At 35.0% G+C, this 19,629-nt stretch overlaps 2 protein-coding genes across 9 annotated transcripts; both read right to left on the bottom strand.

The window, feature by feature from the left end:
• Positions 1-236: 236 nt before the first annotated feature.
• On the bottom strand, positions 237-11,323 carry LOC116844212 (cilia- and flagella-associated protein 44). 6 transcript variants are annotated; one of them, XM_032815420.1, is made up of 26 exons: positions 11,135-11,323; positions 10,890-11,052; positions 10,674-10,813; positions 10,311-10,605; positions 9,985-10,129; positions 9,567-9,754; positions 8,986-9,225; positions 8,543-8,712; positions 8,282-8,420; positions 7,769-8,042; positions 6,666-6,903; positions 6,313-6,583; positions 6,001-6,173; positions 5,700-5,918; positions 5,461-5,577; positions 4,968-5,193; positions 4,189-4,377; positions 3,684-3,881; positions 3,061-3,588; positions 2,785-2,956; positions 2,329-2,618; positions 1,678-1,874; positions 1,364-1,581; positions 1,155-1,297; positions 861-1,038; positions 239-556 (listed from the first exon to the last, which is right to left on the bottom strand). In XM_032815420.1, exons 1-26 carry the CDS (start codon positions 11,287-11,289, stop codon positions 435-437), a joined length of 5,388 nt encoding a protein of 1,795 aa, XP_032671311.1. In that variant the 5' UTR covers positions 11,290-11,323; the 3' UTR covers positions 239-434. The 6 variants fall into 6 exon arrangements, with proteins under 6 accessions (XP_032671306.1, XP_032671311.1, XP_032671310.1 ...); XM_032815419.1 differs by having other exon boundaries at positions 407-556; positions 4,968-5,196; XM_032815417.1 differs by having other exon boundaries at positions 407-556; positions 1,364-1,874; positions 4,968-5,196.
• Positions 11,324-11,608: 285 nt separating this feature from the next.
• LOC116844215 (mediator of RNA polymerase II transcription subunit 25-like) lies at positions 11,609-18,582 on the bottom strand. Of its 3 annotated transcripts, none has more exons than XM_032815425.1 (15): positions 18,462-18,483; positions 17,807-17,932; positions 17,691-17,736; positions 17,456-17,580; positions 17,045-17,264; positions 16,367-16,970; positions 15,758-16,038; positions 14,184-14,371; positions 13,920-14,082; positions 13,648-13,839; positions 13,379-13,567; positions 13,113-13,298; positions 12,971-13,030; positions 12,414-12,533; positions 11,609-12,276 (listed from the first exon to the last, which is right to left on the bottom strand). In XM_032815425.1, coding segments are annotated over exons 1-15 (2,649 nt in total). In that variant the 5' UTR covers positions 18,464-18,483; the 3' UTR covers positions 11,609-12,129. The 3 variants fall into 3 exon arrangements, with proteins under 3 accessions (XP_032671316.1, XP_032671317.1, XP_032671318.1); XM_032815426.1 differs by having other exon boundaries at positions 12,130-12,276; positions 18,442-18,582; XM_032815427.1 differs by lacking the exon at positions 18,462-18,483 and adding an exon at positions 18,314-18,455 and having other exon boundaries at positions 12,130-12,276.
• Positions 18,583-19,629: the final 1,047 nt, after the last annotated feature.

The following is a 19,629-nucleotide window of genomic DNA, read 5'->3' as shown; positions in this document are numbered from 1 at the left end:
CATGAGCCATAAATAAAATACAACGAACAAAAGACAACAATGTTGTTAACTGATAAATGAATGTTTCATGCAATTTATTTTGCAGTCAATTGTAGACTTTTGTTGCATGCTATTTGCTGCCTAAATGTTCTATCGAATCTGGTTTATTTTTTGGAATGATAAGCATAGTATATATTATGCATTTTATTTATATATATATATATATATATATATATATATATATATATATAGCTTTAAATTTAAAAATTCTTTTCGTTCACAATGTCAATATATATGAATGCGTTTATGTATATATAATTTGACAATAATTATTAATAGTTATATCTTACTTGATCTTATCGTTTGGCAATTAAAAATTTTTGTTTTCCCTGATATCAGCATTTGTAAAAAAATTTACCATGTATCGATTCATTTTAACGCTCAAATTTCTCGATTTAATCAACTGTATATTCAACATCCATAGAGAGCTCCGGCTTCTCGTCGCTTTTTATACATTCTTCTGCTTCTTCGTTTTGCCAATTCTCATCGAAATTCTCTTCACTCTCGGGCTCGAAGTCTACGCCATAAAATTTTTATTATTACTATTAATCAAGGAAAGTATTATTTGATATTTGATAGCATAACACATATAGAATATTATAGCATGTAGAACATGTGTGTGTATAGATATAGAAAAGTACATTGTTATAATCCGATATGATTAAATAACTATCGAAAATCACAGTTAATAATGAAAAGAGATTGATAAAATAAATAGATACCGAGTTTCCTTAAAGTCACCGGCACGTATTGGTAATAATCACTCGCACAAAGCGATTTTTCTTTATTGAAAGTTAAGATTTTTCTTATTTTCTTATTACCTTTATCGTTCCAAGACATTATACTCCTAAACCGGATTGGATGTTGCGATTTCGTTTTCAACTTGAGATTCTTGATGTCATTCTCAAATAGATGTTTCTGTCGCATTTGATTTCTGAGAATTCTCTCCAACTTTGTCACGTCGTTCTTACATGTCTTCTCCAACAGCAACATTTCCTCCTGCGAACACAGTATTGATATATAATTCTTTGCAAGAACTGTCGACACTTATACTCCATTAGAAGATAACTTCCGGGAAGAATAAATGCTTGACGGATATTATAAGCGCAACTTACATCCGACTTGATGTGCCGTCTCAGAAGCTTCTTGAGTTTCGATTGTTCTTCCACCAAAAGTGTTAGGAAGCTCAGCTTCTGCGTGTGCTCTCGGATCATGTTGTTAAGCGTAATTAATTCTTCAGTATAGCATTCTTTGACCTCTGCGGTAAAACAGCAAAATACAATATGAGTCAAAGAACAAACGATGATCAATACGATTAGTTTACCGTTGGTCCTTTTGCTAAACTGCATTGTTATCTCGCTCAAATTTGCTCTGATATCATACACCATACGACGTAGTATCGTTTCATACAATTCAGTCAGAGATATATTCTGGCCGAACTTATCCATTATCCTCTGTTTCATTTCATTCTTCAAGCTTTTATTATTAACCCTCATATGATTACAATCGATTTTTATTCTGTGAAGATGCGCTCGCGAGCGCCTGAAATCGTCAAGTGTGCTTTCCATTATCAAGAACCTTCGATATCTGTTATTTATGAATTCTTCGTGTATACGATATACAAATATGTACGCGTACTTGTATTTGGCGTGTAACTCGAGCGTCTCCTCGTGCAACTCCTGTATTCTTGCGTACAATTTCGACAGTTTTTTTTTGTCGAATACAACACAATCGTCCACCTTCGTCGGCATATCACACTCTTGGAGATACTGCAACTGATGCATTTTCATTGTCACTGTGACGTCTACGTCGTTCAATTTTCCTTGTTTCTCGAACTGCCGAAAAAACCGCGATTAGACGAGTGACAAATTACTCTCATGATCATTGCAATTAGCATTCGTTACGCGCCCCTGATGGAAATATTTTACTGAAAATATCTCTTGTAATCTTGAAGAATTTTAATGAATTTTAATGAAAAGGAGAAGCTTTTCATTAAAATTCATTATATTCATAAAATTCATTAAGATTCTTCAAGATTAGTTAAAACTCGTAATTTATTAAAATTCGTAAAATTTATTTTATTGTTATATAACAATAAAATTAATTTTATGAATTTTAATAAATCTTAATGAATTTTACGAATTTTAATAAATCTTAATGAATTTTTCTGAATTTTAATAAATTTTAATTAATCTTAAAGAATCTTAATAAATTTTAATGAAAAGGGATCACTTGAGAGAGATTTTCAATAAATATATTTCAATAAAATATTTCCATCAGGGGCGATACCATAAATATTTTTAAATCATCCTCGTGCGCTCTCAAGTTGCTCTCTATAATTTTCAACTTTTTCGTCTGAATTTCAGCTTCCTTCTGAAGGGTTTCTACGGTATGTTGCGCGCTTTTGACCTCGTGCTCGCATGCGTATCGCTTTTCTCTCATGGAAAATGCCAAGTTGTATAATTCCCTATCACAGTCCGGAGGGCATACGTTTTCGTCGAGGTAAATCGATTCTGTTTCTTTACTGTCGACACTGTTCGTTTCATCCGAAGTCGTTTCAGTCGTTGTCGTAGTAGTTTCTAATAAGCAACAATATACGATCACTAATATATTTCTCGACTATACAACGCAAATGCACAAACTGGAAATTACAATCTTGCACTGTAAAGTATTGAAACGACTCGGTCATTTATTCCAATTTTTTCTCCGAGTCGTAATTCGAAACGTCACTAAAAATGCTCTTACCATCCTCCTCCTTCGACACTTTGTATTTCTTCTTGAATATTCTGCATAGAAAATTACGGAATTTATTTTCGCTTACACTTCTCATATATTCCGAAGTAATATCCCTGATTTGGTTACGTAGTTTTGCAATTTCCTTCATTTTACTGTCAACATTGTCGGTGATCTCGCGTATCTGAAAGTATCGATTGTCGTGTAACACGCGTTCTCCGTTATTGGCGCTTATCGATGCGATGTGATGACGTCGACTATGTAAGACTAGCGGTTTCGTTAACTAACTTTTTGCTTTATCGCTGCGGCCTCTTCTACTTTGCGATTAACTTTGTCGTGTAACGTATTTTCCATCGTTTCGTATTCTCTCAGAATGATGTATTCTTGACGAAGCGTCAGTAAGAACAGATTAATATTGACGTTCTCGGCAACAATATCCAATCTATCGCGCTCCAATTTGTCCAACTTCTTATCTAAATTCTCGCAACTGGTTTGCACGTATCGCAATATGCAGTCTTGTTCGTATATCCTGCGTAAGACGCGGGCGGATTTCATTTCTCGTTCCCATGGGCTGTCAGAGTCATCGCTCAAATGAAGCAACGATGTGTCATCCCGCAAGGTGGAGTCAATTTTGATTTTTCTCTCAGAGACGGAGGGTAGCGCTGACGCTCCGCTGAAAATGCGCGCAGTTTCCGGAAATTCTTCATCCAGGAGCAACACTTCGTATTCCTCGTCCGGGCAAACAAATATCGCTTCCGGGAGAAGCGAGAGTCTCGGTCGTTGTATCTTCTCCTCCTTCATTGTATACTTTTCGAGCTACGAACAATACAAATAATACTACGAATAATACAAAAGTGATAGCGTGTCTTTAATGCGTTACGATTCGAATTTAACGCATTATTAATACGTACTATCACTTTCTTCTCAGGAAATTCTATATCGATATTTAACGTAGGAATAAGTGGCAAGGGCTTTATACTTCTCGATGGTATCTCTGCGTGAATTTCTCTGAGGGTTTTTATTAAGGACATAACTTGCGCATGTAAATATTCTTTCTCTGTTCTCACAGCTTTCAATCTCTCGTTGAAAGCTTCTTGCAGATAATACAGCTAATAATAAAAATTGTAATTAAGGCTCCTGGTCTCTCCTGGCAAGTGTTACTTTATGGATATACATTATATTTTTATTATTTTTATATTATATTTTATTATATTATATTTTAGTATATTTTTATTTTAACATATTTTGCATGAATTTTTAGCATGCATTTTCTCACTTCTGACATCATTAAAAAAAGATAGACAATACGAGAGGCCAAAAGCCTTAACGAAGGAATAATATTAATAAAGAAATAGCCATTAATAAAGGAGCCGTTGTTCTCTCCTTTTTCATAAGATTCGATGATATTATACGAACTTTTTTCCAACAGTTAAACAATTCATTGTGCTTTAAAAAGAGAGCATCTCGTTTCCTCGACAGCGAATCGAAGGTCAGCGATGTTTTTAACTTATAATCGCCGATAGTTCTTTTCGCTTCCTCTATGGCGACTATATCGCGTAAGTGATTGACGGACGCATCCGGTTTCTCTTGATGTATAACTTTCCACTGAAAAAACAAAACAAGTCTTATTAAATTTCATAAAATTGAAAATGTATTATACGACACTTATCTGGCTGATTATTGAGCGTACTTATAAAGATATATTTCTGTTCAAATCCCTGGTGGAAATATTTTATTGAAATAATTACAGAAAATCTCTCAATTAACCCCTTTTCATTAAAATTCATTAAGATACTTTAAGATTAATTAAAATTCATTGAAATTCAGAAAAATTCATTAAGATTCATTAAAATTCGTAAAATTTATTAAGATTTATTAAAATTCCTAAAATTAATTTTATTGTTATGTAATAAAATAAATTTAACGAATTTTAATGAATTTTAATTAATTTTGAAGAATCTTAATGAATTTTAATGAAAAAGGGTCAATTGAAAGAGATTTTCAATAAAATATTTTCATCCGGGATGTGTGTATGTGTGTGTAAGTGTTCCATAAAAATCTTAAAAAATGCAAGTTCTTGAGAACTTGGAGATTGTATTACAAATGAATCAAAGTATCAACAATGCGTATCGTCTTCTCGAATGTGTCGAAAGAATTAACGGTTGTAATATTTAAATATTTATTTTGCAACACACTTGCTTCTCGCGTTCCTCCAGCCTCGCTTTCCTCGAGATATATTTGCGTAGCATTTGATTCAATCGAATTCCCTGGCTGCTGTCTAAATTTTCGTAATCCACGCCCTTCAAGATATCCGCAATTGCTTGCTCTTGTATCTTTTCCGTCTCGGTTTCTTCTTTAATTTCCTCTTCTTCTTCTTGTCGTTGCTCTTCCTCGTAAGGCTGCATTACACCGTTTGCTACGCTACTTGCACAAAAGTTAGAAACATCATTTGCGAATGCTAAATTATTCTTTATTTTCTATCAATGATAATTAATACAATAAATGATAATTTTCTACTCAACAATGTAACTGTTATATAACATACGTGTTATATAACAGTTATAGTGTTGAGTAGGAAATTACAACCAACATGTATGTTACATGTAACGTTGTGTTTGCTGGGTAATTAATAGTACTTAATTTTTCTATTAATAATAGTACCTTGTTCAAGCACGTAGCACAAATTACCTGGCTCTATTTGTCTGTTTATCGAACACGTGTATATGTTTTACTGTGTCCACACGAGGCAAGGTACTGACATCCAAGACGCGTTGACGCAGAGAATGGACTACGTTATCCGGTTGTCTATAATGATACAAATTAGAGTTTAGACAAGAGATTCAAACAAATAATGCGGTCGAATCGTATCTGCATATCGCTCGATTACATTTTCTAACGCGAAGAGAACGTGAGCAACTTTTACTCACAAGACTTTGCAGACTACGAACGGCAAGTCTGTGATAGGATGAATAAAGTGTTCCAGGAGCTTCTGCAATCCGATCTCGCTTTTTTCGACTTTAAATGCGAATTTTTCTCGCACCGTGGCCATTTGCGCTTCCAACTCCTCATTTAAATCAGCAGTGATTCTGGGATCCAATTCCATTTCCTCGCGAGTTATTCGATGAGGCTTCGGTAGAGCATTATTCCTGACATGCGAAAAAAAACGCGAATAAGCACAATCGCTCCTTTCTCATTGAATCAATCGATTACATTCGGCACGATTCAAACCTCTCCACGATTTTGCTGTATTCCTCGCTCAGTTTAAACAGTATTTCGTATATCTGACGTTTACATTGGTTCGCTTCGCGCGCGATCCTGTCCTGTTCAGCTTTTTGAATCGTCTCTTCCAGACTCGCGTGCGCATCGATTTCCTCGAGATCTTCGATGCTAGGTACATACGACTGTATCACACACAGAAATATTCCTCATTGGATCGTATTCATGAAAAAAATTTATAGTACGTGTCGCAGTAAACTTGAATTAATAACGCTTTAAAATATAACGATACACACACACATATAAATATCAATGCAGACGCACCAAAGGTGAAGTCTCTGCCGTTATCTCGAATTCGGTCGCTTCAGATGGCGTGTCGTCGTTTATCTCGTAAGAAAATAAATTTCCATCATATCCACATGTGAACAACATCGTCTGGTCGTGGCTGAGAATCATTTTTGGGATGTAGCCGTTGTAATTATCGTGCATCGGAAGAATCCAGTAATCGGAGAGGTCCGTATAATTCTCAGACTTGTACTTGCAGACGCGTATTTGTCCCTGCTCCATTCCCAAAAACAAATATTTCCTCCGCTTGCTAATGTACATAATAGTTGACGCTCAAAGTTAACCACTTGTGCAAAAAGAAAATTGCGACAATGATTTTTATCGCATCTTACTAGAACAAACAACTTCGTATCTCCGTGTCGTCTGCGTCGTATATTACGGTACTTCTAATGGGTTCCTTGCTGATAACTTCAACAGTTTCCGGACTTGGGTACTCGTAGATATATCCCGCGTCGAACCCAGCCATTGACAACCAAATGATATCGTGCTTGATATATTGCACCATCAATATTCTGCTCGGTATTTTTGGTATATATATTTCCGGCAACGGTTCTTCCTCGATTATGTCGACTATAATTATTATATAATTCAGTACAATAATATTTTTGGTATAATGGTACTTATAAAATATACATTATACTTCAGTATAACAATTAGTACAAGTACAAAAAATATTAAAAATTATCTTAGTCTTTTATCGTCGCTCTCTTAATTATCTTTGTTTCAACATATTTCAATCATTACGGCATATAATGATATATTTGAAAAACCATTTAGATGGAGAAGGAAACCATTTGACATTGTAATGTATTACATTAAAAAATACTACATTACATTACATTAAATTACATTTAAATACTAATTAGCAGGGTTAAGTAAATTTATTTTTTTAACTAAGTTAAATTTAAAGTTATAATAGCCTTCAAATTAACTTAGCTTACATTAAAAGTTACATAAATAAAAACTAGTTCAATTAAAAATTAAACTAACATTAAATTAGCTTATTAAAATTAAAAGTTAATTATACAAGGAAATATATGTTAAATAATTAACTTTTTAATCGAATATTAAGTTTGTGAATTATTAATGAAAAGATAGTCCTTTAAGAAAAAAAAAAATCAATTGTTTTGTACTCAGAATTACATATAAGAAAAGAACACTAGCGCTCAGAGGAACAAATAATCTTTCTGTCATTATTTTCTTTATTCTACATTATGAACAGTTCGCAATGATTTAAGCACTGATCAATTATTTTAACTCATATAAAAAAGTTAATAAGTTAACGTATTTTAAAAATAACTAGTTTAAATTAAGTAAAAGTTGATTTATTTAAAATTAACTAAATCGAGTTGAAAGTTAATTTTTTAACGTTTTAACTTAACTGATCAACTTAATTGTTACCCAACCTTGCTAATTAGCAAAGTGACATAATTACCGAGGAATTCTTCCTCACTGACTTCCATTTCGGGGCTTCCAGTCATTAATCGAGTTACCTCTTCGCGTCTCCTCGTTATTCTCTCCTCTCTTTCCTCCTCCCGTTTCAAACGTATTAGATCCCTTCGAATAGCAGATTTTACGGAATGGAATTGAAATGTTTTTGGTAGACATTGAACAAGTTTGTACGAGACGGTGGTATAAGGTTGAGGTGTACTTGGTAATACAATCTCTACACAATCTCCTCCTACGCATCCAATTAACAATGTCGTATCCTGTGAGAGTTCGTATTAAATACAGAGCGACGGTAAATACATTCGCCATGCAAAATCCCAGACAACACAAATGTCCAAAATCGAGTCATAAGACGTCTTTAGGACGTCTTTAAGACATTTTTAAGATAATACTTTATAAACTCGTCTTAAAGATGTCTTAAAGATGTTTTAAAGACGTCTTATAACCCGATTTTGGACATTGTGCTGTCTGGGACGCGATTGTGACATTGTTCATCTACACAATGCGGCTTCCACGTGAGACACGTGACTCCTGAAGGTACTTCGACAAAGCCAATTGGTGTGATGACGGCAGGAGTGCCGGTTACTGCGACATTGAAACTAAACACGGTCGAGTCTTCGCTACCAGTCACTAGTAAGCTGAAATATTCTTATGTAGAAATTTATGACTGTATAGTTATGGGGAAATAAATTAATGATAAAAAAATGAGCGATTCAAATTAACTAGACTTTCGCTGAGTTTATTACTATATTCTGCCTACTTGCATGATGAGTTCAGAGACATCGAGGTTATTGCCATTCTGTGTGGTCTTATTATCTGAATCAACTTGATGTAATTGTCCTTTCTGTCGGTCGCAGATATTGTTACGGCGATCAAGCGAATGATACCGCTTCCAAAGGCACAAGCAAGCATCGATCCTGTCGCTTCAACCTTACATGTGTGAGAATATTTTACACATTAATAATACTGATACTAAAAAAAATACAAGTATGCAGTAACGCAAGTACACAAGTACATAGGAAATAGAGTTCTACAGAATTTTGATAAAAACGTAGCACTGAACAATGGAGAATCGAAAGAAGACCATCTGGTATGACTTTTCCGTCTCACGTTAATTGTGTACACGCGTTACAATTTGTCGTATTATGCAAGCTATATCTCGCATTGAAAACAAACAAGTAAATTCTTAACACACTGATTTACTTGGCACGGAAACCAAACGATTTGGCTACCGATGTCGTTAAACTTATGGTCCAAAATTAACTTCTTCTCCATATAATTATAAATATGCAGTTGTCCAACTTTGCTAATTGTTGCCACAAAAGGTCCCCACGTTGCATTATCCATATCGACTATAGCTCCTGCGTGACACGTGAATATCTTTCGCGGCTTTTCCGCTTTTAATGTATGCAAATCAATTAGCCATATCCCGCCATTTCCATCCTACAAACGTCAAACATTAACAGTTGGAAATGTTATATTGCCTATTATAATGTTAATAAAGCTTTAGGGATTCTTTGGAGTTTTTTAATTATAGTTTATAGTTATTATTAGCATTATATCGTTTGGCTGATTTCTCTTCCCCTCTCTCTCTTACAAATATCTATGAGTATACATATGTATATTTTTCTTATCACATACAAAGTGATATTAAAATAAATATCGACCCAAATTTAAATAAATTTCAATAAATATAAATATTATATTAATATAATATGTGTGAAATATAAAAAAATATAATAAAAATAAATGTAATATTAATATTATAAAAATGCATTACTCACTTGAGCATACCAGAATGTACTTTCCGGATTGTCTGGTTCTTGCTTACGCATGCACATAAGCATCGAATTGAGTGTCTCACTAATTTGAAATTCATAGACGGGTTGAATCTCTAAAAAACGATCTTCACTGTGAACATCCGCTTGGTCTATTGTCTCGTAGAACCACACCCGAATCCACCCATCCATACCTATGATCCATTCATAATACAAAAAAAGTTTATGTAGGGTCTATATTCTTCTCTTTTAAGTTAATATACAGAATAGCTTATTTTTAAGGTTCTTTAAGGTAAGATTTTTTAGTAATTTGGTAAAAAAAATTTTAACTAAATATCGAGACTATAATGCATTACATACGATGAAAATTCACACATGTATTGATTCAATTTTTATATCAATACAAAGAATATAATATTTTTACCAATTGATATGAGCTCTCCGTTTAAATACTCAAATTGTGTAATCGCTTTAGCGTGACAAGGTTGCCTATGTTTTCTACATATTTCAAGGCTGATTAAGCCTTCTTCCCAGAGTAAAATATTTCCCCATTCGCAGCCTGATACAACCTAAAAGTGATTACGATTAAACGATCAGGACATTCATGTACTTGCCTCGAGAGTATGAGATTATAATAATTCGAGACGACTCCTGATTTTTATCATACGATTGTTACTTACAATATTAAACAATTTTAAATACAAAAATATTTAATATTAAATAACTTGGATGCATTTGAATAATATTCACTTTTCCATCTGGCATGATATATACGCCAATAATGTCAGATATCTCTGTCTGACCAAATCTGCCAGTTTCGCCTTTTAATTTAAGTCCGGTGAACGTGTTGGAGATTTTCCAAAATTTTATATGTCCTGATCCACTGGTTACCAAATATTTAGGTAACACCGGGGACATTGTGACGTTATAAACATCTCGATTAAAAGATTTGCATTTTAATATTATTTGAGATCTCTGCCAATCCCAAAGCGTAATCGTATAATCTGGATCTCCTCCTTGCGATACTAGTAACAAACCATCCGCGCTGTAAAATATACAGAGCTATAGAATAATTGGTGTGCGTATTTTTGCATGTTAATCTTTATGAGATACCTGTACACTAAGTAAGAATAACGCTTTAACGTGCCATCGTATAATATCGTTACAATATTCATTGAAGGCCATTTGTATATTATTATTGGAGGTTTCACGCCATTTTCCGCAACAGCAATATGATCAAATGTGGGATTTTTCTATCCAAAATAATTGAGATAATAATTATAATTCAGGTATGTGTCGATGATTTTAATAAATACAAAAGAAAGATACCGTCACATGTCCAATCCCGCCACCAGTAGATCCTCTTCTAAACCACAGTTTATTCGTTGCAGTATTTAAAAAATGCAGTATATTACCAGAAGCGAATAAAATAACATTCGGTTCTACCACGCAAAGATTAAAATACTTCTCACAGTTGTATGAAAATGAATGACTTACATATATTATGTAAGGAATTATATGCACGTGTATGTATTTATATACATATATACATCTATGTAAAATCAAAAGGATACTGAAACTTTAAAATATCCATAGGCACTGTTCCATCCTGTACACGTTTTGCGGCAGAAATGTATTCGTTCGAATCGTAAATCTGTTCGTGTATTCTTTTATCGTTTTTTCGCGTCGCTCCTTCTGTTTCTCGGTTTTCTGATTTATTCTGCTGCATGTCTCTTTCTTGTCTTGAGTTTTTCACTCTTACTTTCCATGTAAAACCTTAAAACGCCGCAAAAAACTTTGTACAAACAAAGCTTGACGAGAAATACGTTTACAGAAGCGGAGATACGTTATCTACAACTTGTCGTGTAATACATGGCATGAAATATATAACAAGAGTTTCCATAGAAACATGGCTTTTATATATTTGATTGCAACAGCCCTCACACACCTGTACGCATGCATACAAATACGCGGAATTTCGATCGCGTAACTTCAACGTGGTGCACCTTGGGTAATATTAAATCATAGTCATGGTTTATAAAAGGAAATTCTTGAAAAAAAATTTATCTCCGATTATTGTACAAATTCTTTGTATAAATAACAAATAACTTAAACATTCATCAATAAATTAAACTAAAAATTTAATATGAAAATTTGTTTTAAAAAAACACGCAAGTGTCGTTTTTCATCGTTTTCGCGTTTTTCATCAATATTCGCTAAAAAATAAATATCGATTTTTTCAAGAGGATGTTTCACCTCTTCAATACGTTTAAGAGCATCTTTAAAAAGATACGCGTCTCCTTTTTATCCTAAACTACAATATCTTATTACAGGAAAAACTCCTGTAACGAGTATGTAGTGGTGTCTTTCACATTTTTCGATATCTAAAATTTAGTAAAATCGAAGAGTGACACTTGCATGTGTTTTTTTGAAAGATAAAGTAGAAAACTGTCATTCTCTATATTATTCTGATATAAAATAACAATTGCACTATGAGTTGAGATTGACTCGACATTTGATTCTTACATTACTGATTATTAAACATTAACAAATCACTTGTTAACAAAGCTTAATTCAAAAAGTCATAATTCGGTACGTCCTCGAACTGCTGATTTTGTGCATTACCCGGTGCCATTGGTCTGGCTGTTATCTGACCTCTTGGTCCAACCATTTGTTGCTGCACTCCAAACACCTGTTGTCTGTACTGAGATTGTGGCTGCAACAAAAAAGCATCAATTGCAATATGTGTCAGATTTTTACAATTTTTACTCTTTTTACAATTTTTTTGCAAGCACATGAAGAATAATACAGATAAAATTTAAGTTTTCTCGAGAAAACTTTTTAATTTCTTGCCTGTTGTAACAAGTGTCTAAGACCGAGATTATTGGTAGTGACAGGACGCATCATCCTTTGAGTGTTTGCTTGTTGGTTGGCCATGGCAGCTGGATTGAGGCCTCTTTGTGCCTGTTGCGCCTTTAAAAATAATTACTCTATTCGCAACTACTAGAACTATATTTTTTAAAATAAAATAAGATGAAACCTATTTAAGACAACGCAGATTATTATGATTGTGAATAAAACCTCTTTCTAAGTAAAAAAAATTTATCTCATACGAGTTATACACATATATAACAGTATTTTTAAAAATTTCTTTTTAATACTTTTAAATATTGTATTTTCTATCGATTCTATAAATGTGCAAAATAATAATGATTCAAAACCGAAAATAGTATCCTTACATAATTAATTGAAAAATAAACAACATATTAAAGGAAATTTTAAGAGCAGGTATATGTTATGAAATATACGAAACATAGAAACATTTAAATAAATAATTCTCTGTTTCGAGCAATACAGTTACGCGCCATATACTACGTCAAAATATTTATCCGCGATTGAAAATTACTCACCTCAAGCTGCTGTTTATACTGCATTTCTTGTTGCTGCGCAACCTCCAAATTCTGTTGAATCTGTACAATAATAATTATAAACACGTGAGATTATAGTTGATAACTATTTTTTATTTATAATATAAAACTGTATGTAACTTACGTTTACTTCTAATTGCGATTTATATTGCGCCTCTTGCTGCTGCGCAGCCTCCAATGTTTGCCTCAACTGTTGGATCTTTAATAAATTTTGATGTCTGGCAAGTTCCAAATCATCAAACGGAGGTCTCTGCTGAGTGATCATGCCTCCGGCACCGGCGTTCGCTTGAGGTCCACTAATGCCGGTATTCTACAAATGTAACGTGATGTCAGATGCGATATTCGCGATGAATTACTTTACTCCTTAAAAATTCATATTACTAGAGTTACCTGCATATTCATTTGAGTTTGCGGGACAGTCGAATTTAAAGTTTGCGGGGAAGCATTGCTAGATATAACGTTTTGCGTTATTTGACCACCACCCATCGCCATGGTGTTCGTTTGGGACATAAGAATACCGCCCTGCGTGCCTGTAGTAGGCATGGGCGCCGGAATCGTATTCCCCGGGCCAGGATTGCCCTGAAAAATAAATATATTCCACTTTTCTTTTCTCATTGATTAATATGTACAAATAACTCGCATTTTTTCATCGTGCTTACTTGTCCCTGTCTCATAGAGGCATGAGACGTCTTCTGCTGTTGTATCACTTTACGCAGACTGTCTACAAAAGCTGTTTGATCGTTCGGAATAAAACCCAGGTATGATTTTTTCTCTGCAGTATATAAGAGTATAAGCACTTTGATTTCACAAGCTGGGCTCGGCGGGACTGAGGTGAAGTGAACGCAACCGGCCTGAGAAGTAATTTCACAGTTTAGGTATTACTATATATGTAACACATTAATATACATATCTACAATTAGTATATATTTACAAATCCGGCGCTCATCATTTTCGTCAAGGATTCCAGCGCTTCACATGGCGTAGGATGGAAAATAACAGATTTGGAATTTTTTAGATAGGAACTGCCGATATTTCCTATCAATTGTTTCGGCATCAATTGCATTATCAATTTTGGCGGCCATGTATCCGCTTTCCTGAAGGATAAAAGTTATGCAAAACGAAGATAAATACATTGGGACAATGTCGAGTATAATAATATAAATACTATTTTAATAGGATAATTAAGATAACTCACAATTCTGGGTCTCCGTCTTTCGAATTAGCCGACACTTGACATGGCACGTGTCTTGTCTGTTTCTGCGTATCTGTGGGATTCTTGGCCTTCTCAATCCACTCCAAAATACCTTGCCAGATATTCTGACGCTCACGTTGCACGAGTTGTTGGCCTTGTACAGTGCCTTGTACAGTACCTTGCACATTACCCTGGAATATTAAAACATATAGGAAAATTACACAATATACAACAAATATTGGATCTACAACTTAATTCTCAGCCTTTTTTACCAAGTTTCGATTTATAATTGAATTATAATAATCACATATAGTATAATTCAAATTATAAATCGCAAGTTTTGATTGCGTTTGACAAGGATTTTCGTTCAAACGCTGTTCCAATTCTTCAGTCTTCACTTTCTTTGGTTGATTAAGGCGTTCTTCATCCTCCAAATTGAAATTGCCATCATGAAATCTTTTGAACCACTTTTTACATGTACTGTACGACACAGAGTTTTCACCTAAAGCCGAGCAAATCATTTCTTGAGCTTCCGCGACATTTTTTTTCAGCTGGAACGCGAATAGGAGGCAGTGCCTCAAATGCTGCTTTTCGAACGACATAGTTTTCATTACTATTTTTTGAGGTTAGATTTGCAGCACCGGCAAATACTATACCTCGGGCGTTTTTTTAATTCATCGATGAATCCATCGCATGATGCGTAAAACAGCGAAACGCTGCATCGATGAATTAAAAAACTCGACCCTTATTTTGAAGGATGAGCGCGTTCCACTTAAGAACCATTACGCAATGGCAGGCAACAGGTACAGGCCAATAGAAACAGGGAATAGAAATAATTGACCAATCAGAATTCCTATTCCCTGTTCCTATTGCCTGACATTCTGCAAGGGTCTTAACGCTCGTAGCGACGCGAGCGTCATTCTATCTTTGCTCATTAGATGTTAAACAAAGATAAAACGACACTCGCGTCGTTACGAGCATTAAGTGGAATGCACCCGATATCGCTTCAAAATGACTATATGGCGGGAAAAAGAATCAAATTTAAATAAGTACTGTAGTCATAGACATAGTATACATGGACCCCGCATACGGCCAGAAAAGTGAAGTCAACATGTAGAAAGAGACCATAAACATAATATACATAGACTCTGCATACAGTCAGAAAAGAGAAGCCAATATATACAGCCCTTCTGTTCTCTATCTCTTTCTGCACAGATGAGGTGTGCAATAAGATTTAAATAAAACTTTTACTTGCCAGTCTAATCAAGATGTTGTTGCTATAATATTATGGAAACGAGAAATGAATGCACGCGCAACAAAAAAGTAACAAAATAGGAAGAAAACTATAGCCCCTCTATTCTCGCTCTCTTTCTAGATGTTGGCTTTCTATTAGAAGACCGAACATAGGGCATTCGAAGTCCATGTATACTATGTCCATGGCTGTAGTCGATTGAATGTAGAGGCCGAGAATTAAGTTATTATTATTAGTTATTATTAGAATTAGTTGTACCTAATATATAAATATAAAAAAAAATATATATAAGCTGCAATATATAAATGTAATTTTATTTAATTACCTGTGCCTGAGGAGGTGCAATCTGTTGCGTAACAGAGGACACTGCGATTGGTGCTTGCGAAGCTGTGACAGTTTGTGGCACTTGAGTGGGCACCGACTGACTCATACAAGATACAGTAAGCTGTGATCCTGGCTGACTGTGGGTCGGCTGGGCATTCATAGACATGGTAGCTTGTTGCGCGTTTTGTTGTTGCAATTGCATCGTCAATCGCATTTGTTGCTGTTGCTGTGTAAGTTGCTGCTGCTGTTGTGGTCCAGGTGCCATAACGTTATTTCCAGCAACTGAAGTAAATAGTTGTACGACTTCTTAGCGAATCGCGGAGATCTTTCTTTCAATTACTCTTACAAACACTAACATAAAAATATTCTTTTTCTTATCCTACAAACATAAAGGCTGCGCTTTGAGCGCTTACGCGCTGCAAGCGTCATTCTATATCGCTCATTATATGCAGGAAGAAGATAATATGACGCTTACAGCGTATAAGCGCCCAAAGCGAACGCAGCCAAAGAATACCTAGGTATTCTTTATATAAAGATAGTTTTTATCTCGGTCATTTCTAATTATTTCTGTAGAATAGAAGTAAAATATGATAAATGCAGATAATTTTACCATCTAATCTTTGGCCGAACGTAGCTACATTGAGTCCTAACGAGGGTGGTTGCGTCAGTTGCGCTATCAGCGCGCTGCTGTTCTGCGTATTTGCGGGCGCGGTTGCTCCAGGAGCTATGAACGGCCGCATCCATCTGGTATGCGTTGTCCTTGGACCCAAGCCTGCTGGATGATAATTTGGTGGCGCAGCTATTTGTGGATTGTAAGGCGGGCGCGCGGTGTTCATCGGAGCCGCCATGGATGGCGTCACGGCCTGATGCACAGAGGAGATATTCTGCGGCGCCTGGCTCCTGAAGGGAGAACCTTGCGGCTGACTCGGCGGAGCGATATTTTGCTGCACCTGATTCGTGTTCGGGCTGTCATTACTCTGCAACGGGCTCAAAGGAATTTGTGCCGCGGTGGCGGCGGCATTGTGAACGTTACCGCCCATAACGGGGCTGACGGGACGTTCCTTCAAGTTGTAATTACGCAAAAGCACCAAATGCCTCGGGTCCTTGGCATAATTCTTCGTTTGTGATGACTGCAAGTCACCACCGGCCTTTTCGAATAACTTAAACAACGCCGGGATCTTTCTTGGTGATAATATAGAGATGTTGATGTTCCTCTGAAAAGTCACGTACATAGTCAATTTTTTCTTCTCATAACTATTTCTTGGTAAATAACACTTGTATTGTTTACCTCTTGATAAATGGCAGCCAATTGCTCAATAGTATGACCAGCAAACTTGTAACATTCTTGAATCATAATTTGATACGGAGGTGAATTGCATATTAAGATGCAGTGTTTTTGGGATGCTGTGTTGGGCTCTCGTTTCAATTGTAAATCTTCAAAACATTGCAATCCTGTTGCTAGACCTTCACCTATGTTTGCATAGGATTCACCCTTTCCTCCAACCATTCTAATGAATCATGAATAACATTATAACATAAAGTTACAACTTGACATTGTGAAAGATCTGATAACATAGTTCAAAAAGTATTAATTAAAAAAGATTAAAGATAATTAATTTTAAAGCTAATGTAAAAAATATAGTTTTCAATTTTGCTCAAGACTTATTTGTATGAAATAAATTATGCATTCCATACTTACTCGAGCTTTTCTAGTACTATCAGCAATTTATGTGGATTTGTGTAAGGACCAAAGGTCTCTGTACAAGGTGCCGGTAAACAATCCGCTGCATGATAAACAACTATCCCATATAATGTTGTGCTGTTCTGTTAAACAAATCCCAATTATAGCAAAATATATTCCAACTTTATTATCTCTTGATAGTGATATAAATAATAAGCGACAATAAGGGATATATATTTGTAATATATCATACCTCAGAGATATATTCCCTGTCTTCTATGCTACCTTGATTAAAATACCTATAATAAAAAATAGAAAAATATAATATATATTTCATACGTACAATTGTACCTATAATTCAATAGTTACTCTAATGTTGGTATGATATAATTTGTTTTGAGATCATTAAGATATGCGCCATTAACAGCCGTTCCTTCAATAACAAATATAACATCAGCTTGCATTCCTTGTTCTGTAGGACCTGTTACCATTGTCCTAAAAAGCACACACATTTTTTATATATAATCTATCTTAGAATTTTTACTAAATATCATATATCATAACATTAAAAACCACTCCAAATTACTAAATTAAAATTCTGATTAAAGTAAAATTTGAAATGTTCCAATTCTTTTGATCTTATTAAAAGATTATAATATTTTTTAAAATTGAACTAAAATATTTAATAACTAAAATTATTGAACTAAAATACACAAGTGATTGTATCCTTCAATAAGTAAATACAAAAATGAATGTCCCACTTTAATAAATTTCAAAACCACAGTAGTAACAGTATGACTGTGCAGAAAAGAAATCAAATACATATTAAATACTTAGCTACGATAAACATATTTTTGTATCTTGTTCTTTCATTACCAGCTGATCCTAACTTTTGTATACTTCAATTGGACAAATCTCAATTTTATAATTTTATTAAGTGTTTTAAGGCTAACTATATAACATTAATATATTACAACCACAAATAAAATTAAATATAAACTAACCAATATACTTTTTTACGCACATAAGCACTGCGCACTAATGCAAATACGTCTGCACTAAAAATTTCGAATAGATTTTATCTGTCACACGATTAGTTGGCCAATAGGCGCGTTTTGCAATCATAATATTATGCGAGGTTCACACTACCCATTGAGAAACACAGGGTACTTTCTAGCTACGTACATACATAAGGAGCGGTGCACTTGGACACGATGCATTTAGACACAGCCAATCACAGCACCGTGTGATTAGAGACATTTGTAGGGTCCCTTGGAACAGCGACTTGTGATTGGACTGTGTCCAATTGCCCCGTGTCCAACTGATATACACCCCATACATATATGGTGTAAAGCCAGCGGCACACGGTGCTTGTTTTCATGCTGGATTGCTTGCTGGATGGAAATACTCTGTTTTGATTGGTATTTCTTAAGATGGATGGAAATGCACCAATCAAAACAGAGTATTTCCATCCAACAAGCAATCCAGCACGAAAACAAGCACTGTGTGCCGCTGGCTTTACATAGCTACGTTCCAAAATTCTATTCGACGGGTAGAGTAGCATTTAATTGACCAGTAAGAACAAAGATAATTAGAATTTTTTCATTATGATTGGTCAATTAAATGTACTCTACCGAGGAGAATTTTGGAACGCAGTCCAGGGGGTCGATTGTGGGTGCTTTCCAATTGCTTAACATATTTTGACACATATGTATACAGAAATGCACAAAGGCTGAGTTCCCACTGAGCGCGTCGCGTCGTCTGCCTTCGTCACGAGTTAACCAATCAAATCCTCTAATTGGGATGACGCGACGCGTGACGCGCTCAGTGGAAACTCAGCCAAAGTGTAACGTTGTGCATGATTCAATTGGAACAAAGTGTGTACTAATGTGTGGGTGCTTTCCAATTGCTTACCATCTTGACACACGTACACAAAACCAGTTTATTGGTCACATATTATCTAAAATATCTTGTAAGATAATATGTAACCAATAAGCTGGTTTTGTGTAACACTGGCTGCGTTCCGCAGAGCGCATCATGTGCATGATACGCTGCATTAGAATGAAAGAGATACGAGAGTGAGATAAAAAGAGAGGAAGAGCACTTAAATGATGTTCTCGAACGCATGAGAGCGCATAGGCTGCCTCAGCTCCCGAGGTAATATAGTCCATGCGCTCTCATGCGTTCGAGAA

Source organism: Odontomachus brunneus, unplaced genomic scaffold, assembly GCF_010583005.1.
Source record: "Odontomachus brunneus isolate Ranch 3 - 2012 unplaced genomic scaffold, Obru_v1 Obru_scaffold_040, whole genome shotgun sequence".
In the NCBI taxonomy this organism is placed as follows: Eukaryota; Metazoa; Arthropoda; class Insecta; order Hymenoptera; family Formicidae; genus Odontomachus; species Odontomachus brunneus.
The sequence above is the reverse complement of the archived record's forward strand: the minus strand, read 5'-3'. Positions and strand labels throughout refer to the sequence as shown.